The sequence below is a fragment of the Callorhinchus milii genome, unplaced genomic scaffold (assembly GCF_018977255.1).
Source record: "Callorhinchus milii isolate IMCB2004 unplaced genomic scaffold, IMCB_Cmil_1.0 Scaffold2, whole genome shotgun sequence".
In the NCBI taxonomy this organism is placed as follows: Eukaryota; Metazoa; Chordata; class Chondrichthyes; order Chimaeriformes; family Callorhinchidae; genus Callorhinchus; species Callorhinchus milii.
This window is the reverse complement of record NW_024704743.1, coordinates 102,767,867-102,788,640: the sequence shown is the minus strand read 5'-3', so window position 1 is coordinate 102,788,640 and position 20,774 is coordinate 102,767,867. Positions and strand designations below refer to the sequence as shown.

Below are 20,774 nucleotides of genomic sequence, written 5' to 3'. Positions count from 1 at the left end.
TCCCCATCACCAAACGGATCAACTTTAAGATCCTCACACTTGTGTTCAAATCATTCTCTGGTATATCCCTACCTCTCCGACCACCTCACTCCCCAATCCACCACCCGGCGCCTCCACTTGACTGGCATCGGCCTCCTACTCGTCCCTCACACCCTGCACCCTACCATCGGAGGTCATGCTTTCAGCCACTACACCCCAAAACTCTGCAACACTCTCCCTCAATCCCTCTGGTTTGCCCCGGAGGAATCTATCTATTATATGCATGCAATATACAGATGCTAGATGCTAATATATAGATGCTATACAGGTTTAAATAGTTGTTTGTTGCTGTTAGGCATAAAAGATTGTCATGGCGGGGGGGAAGCGGGAATCCCACCATAGTTACCTCCATTAGTTAGTGTGACACAGATATGCGTTTGCCCACAAAATACACAGTCACTAAACTTCATACCAATTGGGGGTCTTCTACATCAAAAACAAAATGTTTACAGATTTTCCAGTGGATATATTTAGCTACATTATTATATCGATTCAGGTACGCCATTGGTGCTAGGGTTGGACATGATGACAATATGTGATGTACTATTTCTTGTGCTTGATAGCATATTTGATGGCTCCCTGTTTTTATGCTTTCGATCTGTTCCAGTGATATTTCCAGTTATATTATTTTTGACTGTAAGTGTTATCATCAGTTTCTGTGGGTACTTCCTCTTTATTTTGGGTACTATTCTTGATATTTATTATTATTATTATTATTATTATTATTATTATTTATATCTACCTATCATGATCTAAGCCCTTTTCTACTAAATCCCTTCAGGTGAGATGTTAAACCATGGTCCTGTCTACCTGTTCAGGTGGATGTTAACGATCCCATGGCATGATTCAAAAAGAGAAGGGAGTTTTTTTCCATGTCTTGGCCAACGATTCCTCAAATTAAAAATTGATTATTCACTCCATGGCTCTTTATGGTTTATTGCTGTGCACAAACTGGCCACAGTATTTCCTCCACAAAATACACAGACAATCCACTTTACAGTATATCCTGTGAAGCGCTTTGGGAAGTCTGAATGACATGATAAGGCACTACATCAAATGCAAGGATTATTATTATTAAAGAAATCACTTACTTTTAGAGGAGGATATAACTAATGCCTGGAACTAAATTCGACTTCCTCTCGGAACAATTGAACAATTGAGTTCAGGTTTAGGTTTATATTCAATGTGGATGTCCCCAAGAAGATATCATCTCGCATCTCAAAAATAGGGTTTCCGGGAGCAGAGAAAAGTATTACTGTATATATTAAATACCTTTTTTCCTATTTCACAACATTACTGTACATCAATTTCTCATAATCTGCCCTAATTATCTGCTGTCTATGATTGAAATGAAAGCTGTAAAAGCAGCTTAAAAATACATCTGAAAATAACTGCTACAATGCTGAAGGCTGGCAGATTACTAACAGTCAGAGTGAAACATAGTGTTATTATCTGTTCACTCTGAACCTCTTGTTCAGTCCGTGTGAAATGAATTCTAAACGTTGTCCCAGCTCGTGTAGAGGTATTCATATTATGTATATAATATTTTTTATATATATAATTGCAGAAAGTTGGATTGATTTTCTGCCGGTAATAATCCCTTCAAAAATAAATAAATAATAATAATAATTTGGTCATTCAGTCCACGACTGTTTATGGGCCACTGCTGTTTGCATTGAGCCAGCGAGCGGCAGAGACATTCGCGAGCTAGCGAGGCGTAGGATCTCGGAAACCCAAGTCACTGAACAGGGAAATTCCTCATCCATACCTTTGTCACTTACAGCACACTTATCCAGTGTCCTGACCAACAACCTCCCCAAAATAAAATGATTCACTCATTCCATGACTGTTTGTGGGACATTGTTGCATGCAAACTGGTTGCCACATTTTACCCATAAAATACAACAACTGCAACTTGCATTTATATAACAACCCTCATGCTGGGTAGTATCCCAGAGCATTTAAATACACAGTCAATCCACCTACAATATATCCTATGAAGCGCTTTGAGACGTCTTAATGAGGCAGTGTATCAAATGCAAGGATTTTTGTTATTAACAACAATGTGATAATTCAAGTCACAATTTTTACTCCATTATCCTCATGGTGATAGAATTTGCCAGTGATCCCTGGTCGACGAGGGTGGATTGAATCCAGAACAAAAGGCTTGCTTCTTTCTTTCACTTAAACAATTTATAGCAAAAACTCCCAAACGTATCTTTTTAGCAACCAACAGTAATTGTTTCTGTTGATGTGTGATGCACATCCAATATTAATTTACCAGAAGGATAACATTGAGGTTGACATTACATGTAGTGACTGACAACTGAGGATTATTAATGCTCTGAGAGAGGCCAATATCATCTATGTTGCTACACATAACGCTGACCAGAATTTAAACTCTGCAATTTAAAAGAAAACAAGACTTTTTATTAAAACAAAGACATTTAAAGTGGGAAAAAATATTGCTGCACTTCATGGACATATTTGGTACCCAGCTGATCCTACATTTCTAGGTCTGCAGGGTGTAAGGTTTCAAATTAGCTGCTACTTTCCAATAGGGGATAGACCTAAAATTTTACTGGTGATGTATAACTTACCTGGAACATTTTGCACATTTTATTAAATAGTGCACAAAACACATCAATAACTTTGTATTTCCCTGAAGCAAAAACTGTAGAGATTAATTTGGAATTTTCCATGAGAATTTTAGTTCATTTGTAACACAGATGCATTACTTTGATTTAGCCAAAATGTTTGTGTCTTTATATTCTCATTAGCAGGAATTGTTAAAGGTACTAAAGGTTGTGCTGGTCTGATCTAAATATAATAGTCTATCTTACTGCATCAACATGTAGACATAGTTATGGTTGATATCTAAACTGAAGATTGTATCCAACATTACTGTGTTTTAAAATATATTTTCCACCTGGCTGATTTCTAACAGAATAAGCAAACTGATAATGCCATTCCTCTATCCGTCTGAATGTTCAGAGTGAGTAAAGAGCAAAGGAAGGTTTTGAATGTCTTTCACGTCTCTCGGATTTAGAAATTGCACTGTAATTTATTGTATTTTTACTAAATCTTTAGCCAGTTTAAAAATTACACCAACCATAATTGTGCCTCCTGCTCAAATGCACACCAATATTATGTCAGGAATTCTTAGTTTCTCCATTTGTGTTGCCTTCCAGTGCCCTGTGGTGGAATTTTAACTAGGCGCAGAGGATCCATCCTGTCTCCAGGTTATCCTGAACCGTATAACAACAATTTGAATTGTGTCTGGAAAATCATAGTACCAGAAGGTGCAGGCATACAAGTAAGAAGGCTATTTTTGTGTTCCTTATTCTGATCAATTTCATCTAAGTTCTTTTAATCCAGAATCTGCTTTACACCAATGCCATCACATTATTTCAGTGCAGATTTGTAGATATTATTCTGTGTAATTTTACGGAGTCAATCTGAAGAGTTTAAGAAAAAATTAAACAACTCTTTTGTTTGGTCTGATACTGTCTCCCTTTGTACTTTAGAGTAGGGTTACAATGTAGAGTTGAGGCCGTAAACTGTAAATGATGATCTACTGTAACATTTAGCTTAACACTGGTCATAATTGACTATACATAGGTTGCTGTTTTTGGCTAATCATGATGGAACAACTCCCACAAGGGAGTTTCTTTCTATTTTCCTGGCTAACAATTCCCCAGAACAATTAATCATTTACTTCAAGCCATTGCTGTGTGTCTATTGACTGCCACATTCTCCTTCAAAATACACAGTCACTACACTTTGCAGTAAATCCTATGAAGTGCCTTGAAACATTTTGACAACAGAAGGTACTTTATCAAATGCAAGGTTTTTTTAAAATTATTTTTCCCTTGCCACGGGGTATTTTTTTNCATTAACTCTTTAGAAGAGAAGGTCCAATTATTTGCAATAAAACTTTCTGATAAGTGTATACCAGTCTGATTGAAGCACATACTTTCAAAGTGGCAATCATTGTTTATTTAAAAATCATGCATGTATGTTTTTCAGATTCATGTAATAAGCTTTGCAACTGAGCACAATTGGGATTCTTTAGACCTCCATGATGGGGTTGATACTAATGCTCCAAGACTTGGAAGCTATTCAGGTAAGAAGAACAAAGTACCATCCTGGATAAAGTAAATGCATTAAAAAAAATGCTGTAATTTTAACTCCATAGGTCCAGGGAGAAGATTCTCCTTTCTGGTTAGTTTTTCACTTTACAAGACACCATTGTTACTTTAATGAAAAAATTAAAAAAGTTATTTGAACTGTACCTTCTTTTTTGTCTGGCTAAGCTTTTAATTTTAATATGTTCCTTTTGTTTTGTTTTTAATTCAAAGTAATTTACTTTCCAGCTTTTTTCATTCATCCATTTTAAAGATGGGAACAACTTTTACATAGGGCACTTGACTGGCTTATAAGATTGTAAAGATGTGTAAAATAATATGTTTAGAGTGAGGAGAAAAATGTTGATCGGGGGCAAGGGAGAGGGGAGGGGGTAACCTAGCAACATTTGGTAAGCAAAATTAAGAATCTGGAAGCTCTAGTTTTCTTTTCTTCCCATCTTCTCCTTAGGCACTACAATACCAGCACTGATAAACAGCACGTCTAATAATCTCTACCTGAACTTTCAGTCGGACATCAGTGTATCTGCTGCTGGCTTTCACCTCGAGTACACAGGTATTGTAATGTTATGTAACTGAATATACAGACATTTATGTAGCGCCTTTCATGTCAGGATGATGCCCTGATATGTACTAAGGCATGAAAGGCACTATATCAAATTATTATTGTAGATATCAAATCAGATTATTGTTGGTATTCACTTACAGATCAGTCAGGATTAAAAAAAATGGTAAAGCAGACTCAACTGGCCAAATAGCCAATGTTTGTTTCTAGAACAAGTGTAATAATTCATACTCCTTAGTTATTACATATCTTTTCAATTTTGGTTTATTTACCAGCATTGAAGTATTTGTTGCCTGTTGTCATTAATTCCAATTAGGTATGCTCCAATTTAAAAATTGACAAAGTCTTCTATCATATCAGACAAAAAAATAGGCTGAGAAAGATATGTTTCAGACAGTAATTCTTGTCAATAGTCAAGTGTCTAAACTGCAGTACAACACAAATCATTATCCATGTCAGTGGTTAATGGGAATTAATGTTTTGCAGCCATTGGATTGGATTCCTGTCCAGAACCACTTACTCCCAGCTATGGAATCAAAACTGGAGACAGATACTTAGTAGGAGATGTGGTATCATTTCAGTGTGACCAGGGATACTCTCTTCAGGTAAGCAATTTAGTGCCGTATTAAACAGCCCATAAATGTACACAAGCCTCTCTGTTAAGAGTCAACTATATTACACATTGTTTATGTGCATTCCCCAAACTGGTCAAAGATTTGATATTCAAAGTGAATGCCCAATTTTCAGGGATTGATGCTTCCTTGTGAATCATATGCAATGTTGCTGAACATTTTCCAAACATTGTTATAGAAGTCCCAATGTCTCAGAAACAAAATCATACAGCAGTCTGTTGCTGCCAGAAGCTATCCTTAGTGTAACAGACAGTGAGAACTGGCAGTATGGAAGTCTTTAAGATGGATTCTTGTAGTATTTCTGACAGGAGGGCAGTGCCTGTGTGACTAAACGCTATGAAAGGATTTTCTGCCCAATCTCTGTATTTTGGACTGAAAAAAGGAGTCCCTAGACTGAAAGAAGCCTGAATCCTTGTCGTTTGGCCAGGCCGTAAAGGTCAGGTGCCTTCACCCCTGTTAGAGGTAACGGACCAATTCTGTTTCCCTGTGCCTAGCTAAAGCTGCACACATTATGTGGAGTCCTGTAGTTCAATGGTTTCGAGCACTCGCCTCGCAAGTGAGAGACCTGGGATCGATTCCCGGCAGGACGAAATGTTGGGCAAGTAGGAACCTGGTAGTTAGATGATTGGTGGATCACTTTCCTGGGGTAATAATTCCTTAAAAAAATAATAAATGGGTCACTCAATCCACGACTGATTGTGGCACACTTCTGTGCGCAATTGGCTGCCACATTTCGCCCACAAAATGTACAGTCAATTCACTTTACAGTATATTCTGTGAAGCGCTTTGAGACGTCTCGAAGATATGATAAGGCGTTATATCAAGTGCACGGATTATTATTGTATTGTTTTATCCCATAATACTGTGCATTTTTGTGTTTCCTTGTCATGTATACTTTTTCCTTTAAAAGTCATGCTTATAGGATCTTTTCCAGTTAATGTTTCTACATTTAAAATAATTGGGCTAAGATTGCTCTATGTGATGTGCTAATTCTCAGTCTGCTGCAATATGAGGCTTATAATTCAAATCAGTCATAATTTAAGGCTGGTTCCTTTGGCACCCTCTTCCCCCCCACACACACCATATGTACACATGCTTTCATTTTCTCTCTCTGTTGGATACACTTAAGCATGGTGATGGTTTGTTGTGTGTGTCATACACTTAGTTGAGCAAAACAAGATTACAGGATCACAAATTTGGTTAGGACAAAGAAGATCCTGTAACCCATCCAATCTCATCCATGTAACCTAGACTCCCATCCTCCCATCACAACATCAAGCAATTTTTTAAATGAATCCAATGTCCTGCCCTAAACTACCCTTCCAGGAAACCTGTTCTAGTTGTCACTTACCCTCTAAGTAAAGAAAAACCTCTTGGTATTTTCCCTGAAATTGCTCTCTGTACTTTAAGCCTATGTCCTATGTTCTCTTATTTTACTATGTTGGTGCTTCCTAAGGTATTGTTCTGGGTTTACTCTTTCAATCCCGTTTAAAATTTTATACAACAAGAATTTGTTGTTGTTATACACCTCTATAAGATTCCATCTGTTAAAGCTGCAATTAACAGCTATGTGAGAGCTAATTATCTGAAGTGTTAATAAACATACAACAGATCACAATTTTTACGTGAATGATTTATGGATTTTGAGGAGACTTTGGAATAAAATGTTTTGTTTCCTCAGGGGCATTCTCATATAACATGTATGCCAGGACCAGTGAGGAGGTGGAATTATCCTATTCCCATGTGTATAGGTAAGTGTGTCTGTAGCTTGCAAAAGTGGATCATTTCATTTCTGGTTTATATTATTTATGTAAATGACAGTACTTGAGATAATAATTTTCATGTGAGGCATAACACTGAATGGGGAAATTTACTCTTCATTTAAATAAATAACCCTTGTCAGTCCATATGAGCACTCTCAGCTCTGCATCAGAAGATTCGAAGTTCAAGCAGTTTGAGGTATTTCAATGACATGACAAGGCACTGCATCAAATGCAAGGATTATTATTTTATAACAAGCAAAATTTGTGACATGATACACAATGCCAGCAATGCCTATCATTAGATGGCAGTACCCCTCTCCAGTTTGTGGTCTCACACTCCCAATTCCCTCGACTAACACTAACAGGATTTTTTAGAAATGTAAATTCTAACCATTAGGGTAGTTTCTAATTTTAGTTTTGTTTGTGGGCTTGATCTGCAAAGAGCTGCAGGTCATCCACTCCCTTTCCATGTCACTATTGTTGACTGAATCTTCAATTCCTACATCTCTAAACTCTGGAACTCCCTCTCTCTAACCCTCTGCCTTGCCCCTCTCCCACTATATCTTGAGCTCCCACCTTAAAACCTACTGTTTTGAATATTCCTATGGCTATCTACCCCCTAACCCTTTCTTTCCCTATCCTTGCTTGGCGTGTGAACCCTGATCTGGTAAAACGCTGCAAAACATTATCCTAAAATGATGGAAGCTATTGTTTTTGATGTTGAGGGATGAAAATTGTGCTCTCCCCACTTCAAAATTCTTATTTACCCATCATTGAATACACTTTGTTATGCTGAATTGCAGAAAGGTCTTTTCCAATACACATCTGTTGTTTTGCAGCCCAGTGCGGTGGTGCTCTGACTGATTTCAGCGGAGTTGTTCTTAGCCCTGGTTTTCCTGGAAACTACCCAAGCAGTTTAGACTGCACTTGGACCGTAAAGCTTCCTATTGGATTTGGTAAGTCTCGGGACAATCATTGGTTGGCACGTCATTATTACCCCACACAGCAGTTGCCCGAATGGTGAGTTGTCTACATGACCAAGAGGTTCACACATTGATGTTTAATTGCCATTGCTTTTTTTGGTCAAACTATGAAGTTCATAAACAGATTATGCACATTTGCTTGACAATTCTCTATATCTTGTAATAACATTTATTAGAGTATTGGTAGAGTCCAGGGAACAACCCCTTTGTAGTGGTTGAGTCCTGGGGGCTATTTAAGGTTTTTACACATGCTCAATAGAGAGTATCTGACCAGAAGCAATGTGTGAGCCCCACATGCTTTTTTCTGTCTGAGGTAAAATAAGCATTTTATAATTTTACTTACATAAATAGGGTCATTCACGAGAACCCTTCTCTAACTTGGGAGAAACGGTATTTTGGCACCCTGGATTAAAAAAGCCACATGTGAGGAAAAAAAGTGAGCTGCGATTTGTTTATTATTTTCTCTCTATCCCTCCTGGACTATTTAGCAATGAGAAATCATTAGTCTACATCCAGCGAAGCCAGGAAATATCCATAGGCAGAAACATAGTTCATAAGAATGTCATCCTTATTTTGCCGACAAATACACAGTCACAAACACTTTACAGTAAATTCTGTGAAGCACGTTGAGAGGTGATAAGGCACAATATAAAATGCAAGGGATTATTATATTGTTTATTCAGTATGCCATAAATAATGTATTGTTTCCGTTCACATACTGCAAAGAAGGTACTTCATTTCTTCTTTCCTTTGCTCTCGTTGCAATTCTTAGGTGTGCATTTGCACTTTGTCAACTTTTCCACGGAAATGATCCACGATTACATGGAAGTCCGGAGTGGATCTGCAACCACTGGGACAGTGATCGGTAGATTTAGTGGTCCCCAGCTGCCAGCACCGCTGTTCAGCACGACTCACGAAACCACCCTGTATTTTTGTAGTGACTATTCGCAGAACAAGCAGGGCTTCCGCGTCATCTATCAAGGTAAGGAATTAAAAGGAGAAATAAAGAGGAATCATCTTCCTCTTTCCCTTGCCCCTCCTTCCTCAATTATGCCCAATGATTGCTCCTACCCACACTGTGCTCTACAAAAATACACAGTCATTATATTTTCTAGGGAATCCTGTGAAGTGCTTTGAGACATGTTCCCTATGTGCAGCGCATTATATAAAGGATTATTTATTATTTTTATTATCACAGAGGTTGGTGGTTGAGTGAGGCTAATGTGGGATATTGGCTCACTCCACCTGGTATGCTGTTTAGCTGCACTCACACTCTGACTCCAGGATTTAGAAACAGGACACACCAATCTCTTGATATCCAAGACGGCACCAATTATTTTTAAAATTGGCAACAGGAGCAAACCAAAGTGAAGCTGTTGGGGTGAATGTTTAGTTTCACAGCCTTTGAATATGAATATAAGAATGAATGGAAATAAACAGTGTTTCTGATAGGATGTGATATCACATTGAATCTGTTATGACTTGCCACAGATTTTACCCCAAAACCCTATTAAATATTTCCATATTCTATCAGATATCTGGTAGTTTATACTGAATGCTTGTTGTATTTCATCAATGAGTTTGTGAAATAATCACAAGAGAATTTCAGTGACTGTAAGTGATGCTGCACTTATATAGAACATGCAATTATGCCCGTTCAGAAAGGAAACACAAGTTAGAGATGAGCAAGGAATGGATCAACCACTTTCATCATAAAGTCAATGGGTTATATGGTGATTTGCATAAGATAATGGCAGGGTTTGAATTGTGGTATTTACAAACTGGACTTGTTGCATTAACTGCAATTTCCAATTTGTGACTTTTACTTCCTGAAATGTGTGGCAGGCATATCACACATTCCACATCAGCAATATCAAAACAAGTAAAACATTTGATGGTACCATTTTACTTGCTGAATTGGGAATTGTGAGCTGTGTCTGCCTAAAAATACACAGTTACTACACGTTATACAAAAAACTGTGAACTTTTACACATTTCAACAACATAATGACATGTGACATGTGAGCACTATTAATAGTATTTTCAGTAAGCTTGTTTACCTTTTACCTCTGCCAGTTTTTCTCCTCCTATTTCCTTCCTTCATCATAAGGGGAACTAAAGTTTTCAATCAACATCATTGTAGCTCCTAACTGACTTAACACATTAGAGCATAAGAAATGCTAGATGAAGAAAAGTCCAAGGTCCATCTAGTTCGCCTTCCACCTTCCTGCAGTCACATGCACATATGTCCCAAACTACCTATGTATTCCCTCTGACGCATTATGAGGTGCATGTGTCAGACACCCGGCTGACCAAAACAAACCTTAATTTGGAAGCCTTAAAACGAAGACTGAGAATTTTCAGAATGCCAAGGAGCTTGCTGAGCTAGTGAAGGGAGATGAATTAAAATGCATGGTTAAAATGACACAACTACTGAACATTGTCATGATTTAATTCCCTCACACAATTGAGACTGGTAATTCCTCCAAAGCAATTCCACTGATATGTCATCAGTACTCATTTTGCAAATCAAGGGATGCCAAGGGGGAAAGAAAACCATCAGAATCAGTGATAATTTGTGACTGTTTTAGGGGGAAGAGCTGATTGTGGCACTTTGAATGTATAGGTTGTTAATGAATTGTTTGCTAATCTACATTCTGAAATAAGACAGATTTTGGCTGGTTCAGTTGGTGACATTCAACTTTGAGTAAGAAGGTCATAGATTTAAGTACATCAGGACTGTTTAAGTGTGCATTGTCAAGGGTATCATTCAGCAGATGAGACATTAAACTGAGTTCCCATCAGTTCAGGTGGATGTTCAAGATTCAAGATGTTCAAGATTCCACAACATTATTCAAAGAGAAATAAGTCTACAGATGTCCTGACCAAGATTCCCCCAGATAAAATTGGTCATTCACCTCATGGCTGTTTGTGGGACATTATTGTGCACAAATTGGCTGTTGTGATAGCCTACAAATACACAGCCATTACACTTCACACAAAAGCTATATCTGAATTGAATCTATAAAACATGGGAGATAACATGACATCATGCGACACAGGATGAGCCCAACTCCACCAAGTGAGATTCAGGCAAAATTAACAAGATATGTTTGTATACATTTCTTTAACTACCATCTGTGGGGTTCTATTAAATTAATTCACTGCATATCCCTGCAGTGAGAGGATTGCTCTATTTGTGTATATGCTCCTCATTAAGCAAACATTAATGAATATACATGGAGTGAATAAGTGACTGAGCAGATGTTTCCTTGAACAAATATTCTCACTTTCAGATTCTGAAAGTACAGTGCAGAAGTGTGGAAATGTCTCCCATTTGAATAGTATATAGCAAGGTCAACCTGACTCAGTTGAATGGTACATATAGAAGGTCAACCTGACTCACCTCCGAGTCAGACGTTTGTGGGTTCAAGCCCGATTTGATCACAATCTAGCTGACACTCCAGGTACCATCCTTCCAATACGATGTTAAAATGAAGTCCTGTATGTCTGTTCAGATGGCCACTAAAGATCCCATGGAACTATTCGAAAAGAGAAAGGAGTTTCTCCTGGTGTTCTGGCTAGCAATCTCCAAAATAAATTGATCATTCACTTGTGGCTGTCTGTGAACATTACTGTCTACATATTTGCTTGTTCAACTACAAAATACACTTTACATTATATTCCATGGAGTGTTTTGAGACATCTTCCTGGTGTGAGAGATACTGTACTAAATGTAAGGAATATTACTATTATTTTTATTATTATTATTGTTTGCTGATCTGAATGCTAGTCATATGAAGAGCCAGCCTCCTTCCAGAGCAAATGCAGACACATCTGAAAAGTTGCTGAGACACTTTTTTTATGAATGGTCTGAGCCCTGGTTGTGACTGAGAATAATGAATTCCTCTGAGACAAAATGCAGTCAGAATGTAATATGTTGACTGACAAGCAATGCTTCAGGGAACAAAAAGCTGTCAAGCAAGAAAGTAAGAGTTGAATTAAAATCAATCTTTATCTTGCATTACTTTAAAATTAATTTATTTCCCCTCCACCTCACAGCTCAGAAAAGAACAGACTAACTGTTGAACAGAATGAGGAATTCCCCTCTTTTTGATGCTGAATGAGTCAAATGATGAGCTAGAGTTGGCTAAGCATAGGAAGTTCCCTTGCTCCAGACCAAGCTTCTTGCTGAGTGTGTGAAAAAGAAGACAGAACTGGCCATGAGAGATTCATTGAATGGGATACAATTTAAGAGCCAATGACATGGAACTCAAGAGGTTTCTATATCTGGTCAGAACTAAAAGAATATGGCTGTAGTCAGTGATGAGACTTACTATTAAACTGGCCTACATATTACAGAATTGCGCTTTAAAGTATTGTAGGCCTGTATATTACAGTATTGCAGGTCGACATATTATAGTATTTAGCTTAACTGCAATATGGAAGGTCTGACAATCAGTTTTCACAAGATATGGCATCTTCCAAGTTTCAGAGCTTTCAGCCATACAGTACACATTGCCATCTCAACACAGTCATCTCAGTGGACATACACTCTTTTATATTGTACATTCTTGGCAGTGGAATGTCTGAATCAAGCCAGCCCTCTATAATGTTCACAGTTGTCCGATTCCTGAGCCAGGTGGGCTTGTGGTACTCCAGGGCACTCCTGATGACAGACCAGAATATCCATGTGTAGGTGGGATGCCTGGAACTCTTCGTCTGGTTTGGATGTTTTAAGTGGGGTGATGGGTTTCCGCACATGTTAGACATCTGGATGACCAAACATATGTTTCAGAATCAGTCTCTGAGCTCCCAGCTGATGACTAATGTTCTTTTTCTTTCACAAAAGCACAAAATCCTATCAGTCCACAGCAGGTCAACCAGCACCTTCTAGAGAGTGATATGTTAATGCCTGAAAATTGCAATTGAGTAACATTTGCAGTATTCCTTATTTAACTCTGGTGTAAACATTCAATGGCAGCACATACTTATTCAGGTATTTTTCTTCATTTCTAGGGCCAAATGTCAATATCAGGTATCCAAAATATCAGGGTCCAAAATTTGCACAACTGTAAATCACACACCAATAATGTCTGAAACATTCACCGGTGAGCAAAAAATTCCATCAATTGCACATTGGAAATTTTCTACATTTTTGCATTTTGCTGGTTCATGATACAAATTTCGCAAGTAGCATCGAGAATTTATTGTGTCTTTCGCCCACCACCCCCACAAGGAGGATCAAGTAATCAGACCGAGTTAACGAGGAACAGCACATTGTGAATAGCTGCAAGGGAGTTGGTAATGAATGCTATGAATCTATTAATTGAAGTGCAAATTTTTAAATTAGGTTTGTGTTGGGTACAGTTTTGATGTGCACAAATTAATGGAGTTAGAAAGCACTTTGGCAAATAAAGTTAATAGAGCCAAAGGAAATGGAGGAAATTATATCAAAACTTCTATCTGATCTTATTAACTATGTGTATTCTTCAGGAAAAATCAGGAAGCAAATGGAAATTTAGCTTTTTTTTCTTTATCTAACACATGGGGAAACCCATCATCATGCTTAAGAGGTTTGGGTACTCTTGAGCATGGTGATGGGTTTCCGCATGTGTCTGATTCTCGTCTGATCAAAATAATAATAACAATAATAATCCTTGCATTTGATTCAGTGCCTTATCATGTCTTCAAGACATTTCAAAGCACTTCACAAAATGTACTGTAAAGTGAATTGACTGTACATTTTGTGGGCGAAACTCGGCAGCCAATTTCACACAGCAGTGTCCCAGAAACAGTCGTGGATTGAGTGACCAAATTATTATTTTTTTTAACATTTTTTTTGAAGATATTATTACTCCTGGAAAAGTGATTTGCCAATCGCATAACAATAGGGTTCCTACTTACTGCTAGGTAAACAGAGATGCATGGAGTAAGGAAACTTGCCCAATGTTTTGTCCTACCTATGAATCAAATCCAGACCCTCTCATTTGTGAGGTGAGTGCTCTAACCACTAAGCCACAGGACTGTAGCAGTTTACACATAGCCTCTGCAAAGAGTCATGAAATGAATGACCAATTTATCTGGATGATTGTTGACAAGGACACCGGGAGAAACTCTTTTCCCTTTCAAATTGTGCAATAAGGAGACTGTATTTGTTGTAGGTGCTGTCCTTCAGATGAGACAGTACCAGTATCCTGGCTTCCAATGGATTCATTGAGAAAGGAATACAAAATTGTGCAAATAACCCTCTGAAATAGCATTTAAAAAGGCCAAATGGAAACACTTCACTTCACTTCTACTCAAATGGAATCACATTTTGAGGACTTATCCTTCTTGGTAGACTGTGACATAGTCCATATGAACAACAACAAAACATTCTTATGTAGGTTATTTATTGTGTAGCTGAAGTGATCAGCTTTGCAAATATTACTTTGCCAGCTATGTATCATGTGAAACCCAAATTATTTGGTGTGCCCATCCAAATAACGCGATTTCTGTGTTTTGTGTTGCAGCGTACCAACTTCAGAGCTGCCCTGACCCTCGTCCATTTCGAAATGGTTTTGTGATTGGGTATGACTTGTCTGTGGGGCGCACCATCTCGTTTGAGTGCTTGCCCGGTTACACTTTAAACGGAGAGGCAGCACTCACTTGCCTTCACGGTGTCAGTCGCAACTGGAACCATCCGGTGCCGAGATGCGAGGGTAAGAAATGAAACAAGAATTGCTAACCTTCCCTGCATGCATGTTTGAAGTCTGTCCATGTGGTCACTAGTCCACTGATGTCATCCACTAATTTCTGAAGGATTTAAAGCACCTCTTCTGTGAGTGCAGTATCTAGGATGCTTTCTGCACTGCATGGTTAACTATCTATCTTTTACATTTTTTTCTTGAAGAACTGCAGAAAGCCAGCTTCCAAATTCATGATGAATTTAAACAATGTTTGCAAAATGTTACATTTTAATTATATTAAGTTAAGAGATAAGAAGTTTAGTGCCCTGGATTGGTAATAGTTGCGTGTTATTTTTATTTATTGAAGAATACAAATGTGAAGAGGAAGGTTAAAAATTGTTCATGAAAAATGAATCTTCCAGAAATGTTTGCAAGTGTCATCCTTTTTTATGTCTTTTACCTTGTTGACTTGAATGCATACCCGCTGAAATCGGAATGTAGTGAATGTAATTGATGTTATGTTTTCTTGCAGCACTCTGTGGAGGCAATATTACTGCACTAAACGGCACTATTTACTCCCCTGGGTATCCCGACGAGTACCCACACTTCCAAGATTGCTTTTGGATTGTCAAAGTCCCCCCTGGCAATGGAATCTACATCAACTTTACTGTCTTGCAAACAGAACCTATATATGACTTCATTACAGTATGGTAGGCCAATAAGTATTCTCTATGGATTCAATGTTAACTGTGGTGAAATGAAACACAGTACTGATATAATGTTATTGTGCCATTACTTTCCCAGTACAAATCTTGATGAGTAGCTACATCCCGAAGCGAGTAAGCAGTGAACAAAAATAAATGCAGAATTTACAGCAGCTGGCTGTTTGTCAGAAAACAATGCCATCTATAATAATAATAATAATAATAATAATAATAATCCTTGCATTTGTTATAGCGCTTTTCACGTCAGGAGGACGTCCCAAAGCGCTTCACAGAACACACTGTAAAGTGAATTGACTGTATATTTGTGGGTGAACACTATGTTCTTTTCTCATTCATAGCATCAATTATTGTATCACACAACAAGAAATGAACTAGCGGGGTAATATTAGTTAAGCAGGATCAAATAGTAAAATAATTTACTGGACACCCAGCCTGACCTACAATTACTGGAAATAGACAGATTGGAAGCTTTTGTAGTCAGGCCTATAGCAGTCAATAACAATTTAGCTTTAAATAGTGCCTTTTACATAGGGAGGACGTTTCAAAGCCCTTCAACTAGTTTCCAGGGAGCTTGATTGGTGCAGCGGGGGGAAGCTAAGGAGGGAGGGAAAGGTTACCAAAAACATGGCTGAAGAGAGAGATGTTTTGAAGGTTAGCAGGGTGGTGACAGGGCAGAAGGATACCAGTAGGAAGATTGAGAGAGTGGGCAGAAGAGTTGAAGGTTTACCGAGAGATGATGGCGTGGAGAAAGTAGGGGTGTGAAGGATGGCAGTGTTTGCTGAGCGAAGCGAATGGCCCCAGGCAGTAGAGTTGAATGAGGCCGTGGAACCCTTAGATCAATCAACTTAAATTTATTCTGTTTATTTTAATGTCTTATCTGTGCAAACTATCATACTACACAAATGTTGAATTTCTGGTCATTCCTATTGTTGGTTAAATAAGGTTTTTTGGCAGCTTGAGGTATTAAATATAACCCTGATCTAATTTAAACCTGAAAGGTGTAAATAAAAAGAGAGAATCTTTATAGCCCACAGTACTTTTTTCTATTACCTTTTATTATACATGCAAAATACAATGTAGTTTTAACTTTTTTGCATTTTACTTGTGTTTCATTTTATGTTTTCGCTGTGTTTTAATTCCGTTTTCTGACCCAGACGTTCAGGCTGCTGTAACTTCTCTCAGTACAGCTCTTGACGGGAGCTTATCCTCTGTTTTCTTGGAAGGCCTGAGTAACCCACTTGGAATTTATTTTGGTCATCCAGGTGACTGACTCACTTGGATTAGAACTCTGTCCACATGTTAAAGGAACAACAACAACTTGCAATAGCGCCCTTCATGCGGGGTAGCGGCCTAGAGTGCTTGACAATGGTGAAGTCGAATGCTGAGCCATGGGGCAGGGGAGGGGGAAGTGAGCATAAGCATGATCAAAAAGGAAGAATCTTTAGGCTAGATTTGAAGGTGGGGAGAGAGGGGGCAAGGCAGAGGGACTGAGGGAGACAGTTTCAGAGTTTTAAGCTGTAGTGGCTGAAGGCACGGCCACCGATGGTAGAGCGGAAGAGGGACAAACAGGAGGCCAGAGCCAGCCAAGCGAAGGCAGTGGGTGGTGGAGCAGGGCGTAAGCAGATTGGATAGGTAGAGTGGTGCCAGGTCATGAAGGGATTTGAAAACAAGTGAGAGGATCTTGAAATTGATCCATTCGGTAACTGGGAGCCAGTGGAGCCTGGTAAGGACTGGTGTGATGGGGGTACAGAATTGTATGCGGCTGAGTATCCGGGTGGCGGAGTTTGGGATTAATTGAATTTTGTGTATGGTGGAGCTGGGGAACCAGGGAGGAGGGTATTGGAATATACCAGCTGGGAAGTGACAATGGCATGGACTATGGTTTTGGCTGCTTTGATTGTGATGTACGGATGGAGGTGGAAAAAAACGGTCCTGGTCAGGAAATCTCCAAGGAAACAGACTAGAAAAGAAATGCCCTTGATAAAATCGTTCATTCACTTCATGGGCAGGCTCCCAAAGTGAAAGGGGCTATATCAAATACAAGGGTTGGCATTAGAATACAGATGGGAGAACCTTTTTTTTGGGAGTATCAGCCAAGACTATGTGAGTTCAAAGTCCTGACATGGAGGCTTGAACCCACAAACATCGGATACATAAAAAGGGAATGAGCATTGAGAAAGCTCTGTTGTGTTGTGTTTCTGCAGATATTTTGGAAACAAATAGCTCAAAGATGGGAAAAACCCAGCTGCTCAGATTGAATCCCAGATACTCACCTGCAAAAATCTCTGTATCCCCATCACATCAGTCCTTGCCAGGTTCCACTGGCTCCCATTTACTTGTCAATTCATTCAATATTTATTCAATAATCATTGGAATGAAATATAGCAATTATTGTACAAATATTGAATGCATTGAACAATCCTTTGTTTTGTCATGTAAGCAAGCTAATTCTGAATATGTACTTTAAGAGTCTGCTGAGGAACAAGCAGAGTTCACACAGATTCTGCCCACTTTGCAAAAAGTTCTTAGTCAGAAAGCTGAAACAAATGATGGTCTGTAGCTACTTTAAGAATTATAAAAATAATCATCCTTACATTTGATATTGTGCCTTTTACGTCGGGAGGAGATCTCAAAGCTGTTTGCAGGATTTACTATAAATTGTGGGGACTTTATTTTGTAGGTAAACAAAACACTAATCAAAAAGAGAGAAGGGGCATAACAGTAGGTTGGTGTGTTTATCAATTACATGAATTCTATGACTTACACATGAAAGTGGAGTCTAAGATTGGCTTCTGGCAACAGTTGCTAAGAAAGGGAAGAGAACCACCAAATCTGAATGTAGTTGGGAAATGAAGTGACATGAAGATATTTAGCAAGAGTAGATATTTACCACAGAGAAAATTGATCAAGTGAACAAAATATATATTTACTTAGGATCAAATAAGAATGAGGATGGTAAATGGACTCCACAGATAAAGGAGATAATAGACTTAATAAATACTAAGACAGCCAAGCTGAATGTTACTTAGAAATATGTGCACGTTAGTAATGCCACTAAAATAAAACTGATGAGGGTGTTAGCTCAGTATGTTGGTACGAATGTAAGAACAAAGGTTTTAGAAGAAAGCAGATACTGTATGAATAGTTCTTTGTCATTTGAAATATGGATTACACTGGAACTGAACTAAGCACAAGTGTTAGAAAGTTGTACATCAAAAGATGACAGGCTGAAAGAATGTGCAGGGCACAGCGAGAAGATTACTATCTAGAGAGAGGAAACACTGATGTATATACTGGGGAGAAATTGGTGGTGTACAACACCTACACAGCAGAAGTCAAAGAAAGACATGCAAAAAGGTAAGGTAGAGGAAGGGTGAGTACAAGGTGAGTCACAAAGCACTGCAGGAATGAGCAGGGCAGAGGAAAGGAAGTGTTATCAGAAGAGAAAGGACATGAAGGTCCCCAAAGTGTACTGCAGGGGCTAAGGAGAGAAACTTGTATTGTCCGAGTATTTAAACGCATATTAAATGTTTAGATGAATGCCGTAGCATTATAAAGCTGCTTCTGAAGTTGAGCGGACAGATGGATGAGTCCTGTAACCACACCCTTGTTTCTATCCTTCAGAAAGCTCAGAGGTAAAGTGGATGAGCACACAAATGGAGTTTGCATTGTGCTAAAACATAACTGGTGCTATTCAAGCCTACTAGGTAGCATTCACACAAGCCATAGATAGCACCAAACCAGCCCATTTCTATCACTTACGTGAATATCATCAAGATGTTCAATCCTGATGAAAGTCCACAAATCAAAAGGCTATGAACTCGTGGCCTGGCAGATCATGACAGAGGAGAGAGATTTGGGTGTCATTTTAGCTTTAAATGTTTGTCTAATACTTTCTCTAATACACTTTTTGGAAGTGAACCATGAGACGATGCTTGTGGAGGCCTCACAAGAGACCAAAGCCATTCGTGCTTTGTCACAACCAGACTAAGAGAGTGTGAGTTGGCCAGGTCCTCGCATCCTTGCTTTGGAGTCCCATCTAATAATAATCCCTCCAAAACAAAAAACAATAATAAATTGGTCATTTTCAATCCACGACTGTTTGTGGGACACTGCTGTGCGCAATTGGCTGCCACGTTTCGCCCACAAATATATGGTCAATTCACTTTACAGTCTATTCTGTGAAGCGCTTTGAGACGTTGAGAAAACATGAAAAGCGCTCTATCAAATACAAGGATTATTTATCATTTATTTATTTATCTTCCATCTAAGGTTGCCAACCTTAGCTTGGATGATTTTGATTCAGACTGAGATGGCACTAAGGGAAAATGCTCATGAACCATGCCCACGGCCACATTCACAACCATTCACAAAAGCCTACTGCACATACATGGCCCTGGAAGGTGTTGAGATGCCAAGATGCCAGTAGGCAAGGCTATTCTTCAAAATCCATTCCCATCCCTTCCAACTACCATACCCTTGGGTAACCACAATAATGAACAATGTTAATCTCACTTTACCGTGGCCAGTAGTGCACAGTGCTTCTATGGACATTACTATCAATTGGTGAATGTGTTGTTGATCAGTCCTGTTAGACAATTCTGTCCATCTAATATATAATATCATTTATATTTACTCCAGCATCTTTCACATCGGGAGGATGTCTCAAAAGTGCTTTAAATGGATAGCTAAGCATCCCAAGTTCATCTCGCTGTGTATGATCAACACCTTAATTCACCTCAACAACAATAACAACTTGCATTTAACAACAACTTGCATTTATATAGGACCCTTATTAGGGAAGCATATTATTCGTACATAATTAGTGTTTAATATGTAATTTGAAGTTCCATGTGTTTTTAGCTCAAATTCTGTTTTCGATAAGTTGATGATGAGGGTGTGAATAATTTTCAGTTATAGGTGAGTTTACAGTTTTATACTTGGAATTGCTGGATGAGGAATTGGGAATTCAGAATCTCCCATTGAAGAATTACTACTTTCAGGCTTTGAGTCAGTTTCAGAAGAGCAGCCCATTTTTCATCTTAGTCTATCTTTCAGCTAAGAAATCGCTGATTTTTTTGTTTCTTGCAAATGTGACTTATTTTGCCAAATACGTCACTTTGGGCAAATAATGCAATTCATTGAAAAATGTCATTCAAGTCGAGTTCAGCCTGAAAATCGAGAAGCCAATAAATAAAAGTCTGATACTTTTACATCTTATTTAACACAAGCTGTATACGTTGCAGCTACG

At 38.5% G+C, this 20,774-nt stretch overlaps 1 protein-coding gene across 1 annotated transcript in view; it reads left to right on the top strand.

Moving 5' to 3' along the window:
* Nucleotides 1-20,774, top strand: part of csmd3b (CUB and Sushi multiple domains 3b) — a 773,500-nt gene that overhangs the window by 682,534 nt on the left and 70,192 nt on the right. Inside the window, exons 35-43 of the mRNA XM_042331884.1 lie at nucleotides 3,231-3,355; nucleotides 4,069-4,165; nucleotides 4,636-4,740; nucleotides 5,236-5,354; nucleotides 7,063-7,132; nucleotides 7,984-8,100; nucleotides 8,900-9,109; nucleotides 14,643-14,831; nucleotides 15,331-15,508. Coding sequence (XP_042187818.1) covers nucleotides 3,231-3,355; nucleotides 4,069-4,165; nucleotides 4,636-4,740; nucleotides 5,236-5,354; nucleotides 7,063-7,132; nucleotides 7,984-8,100; nucleotides 8,900-9,109; nucleotides 14,643-14,831; nucleotides 15,331-15,508 — 1,210 coding nt within the window. The remainder of the gene's footprint in view (nucleotides 1-3,230; nucleotides 3,356-4,068; nucleotides 4,166-4,635; nucleotides 4,741-5,235; nucleotides 5,355-7,062; nucleotides 7,133-7,983; nucleotides 8,101-8,899; nucleotides 9,110-14,642; nucleotides 14,832-15,330; nucleotides 15,509-20,774) is intronic.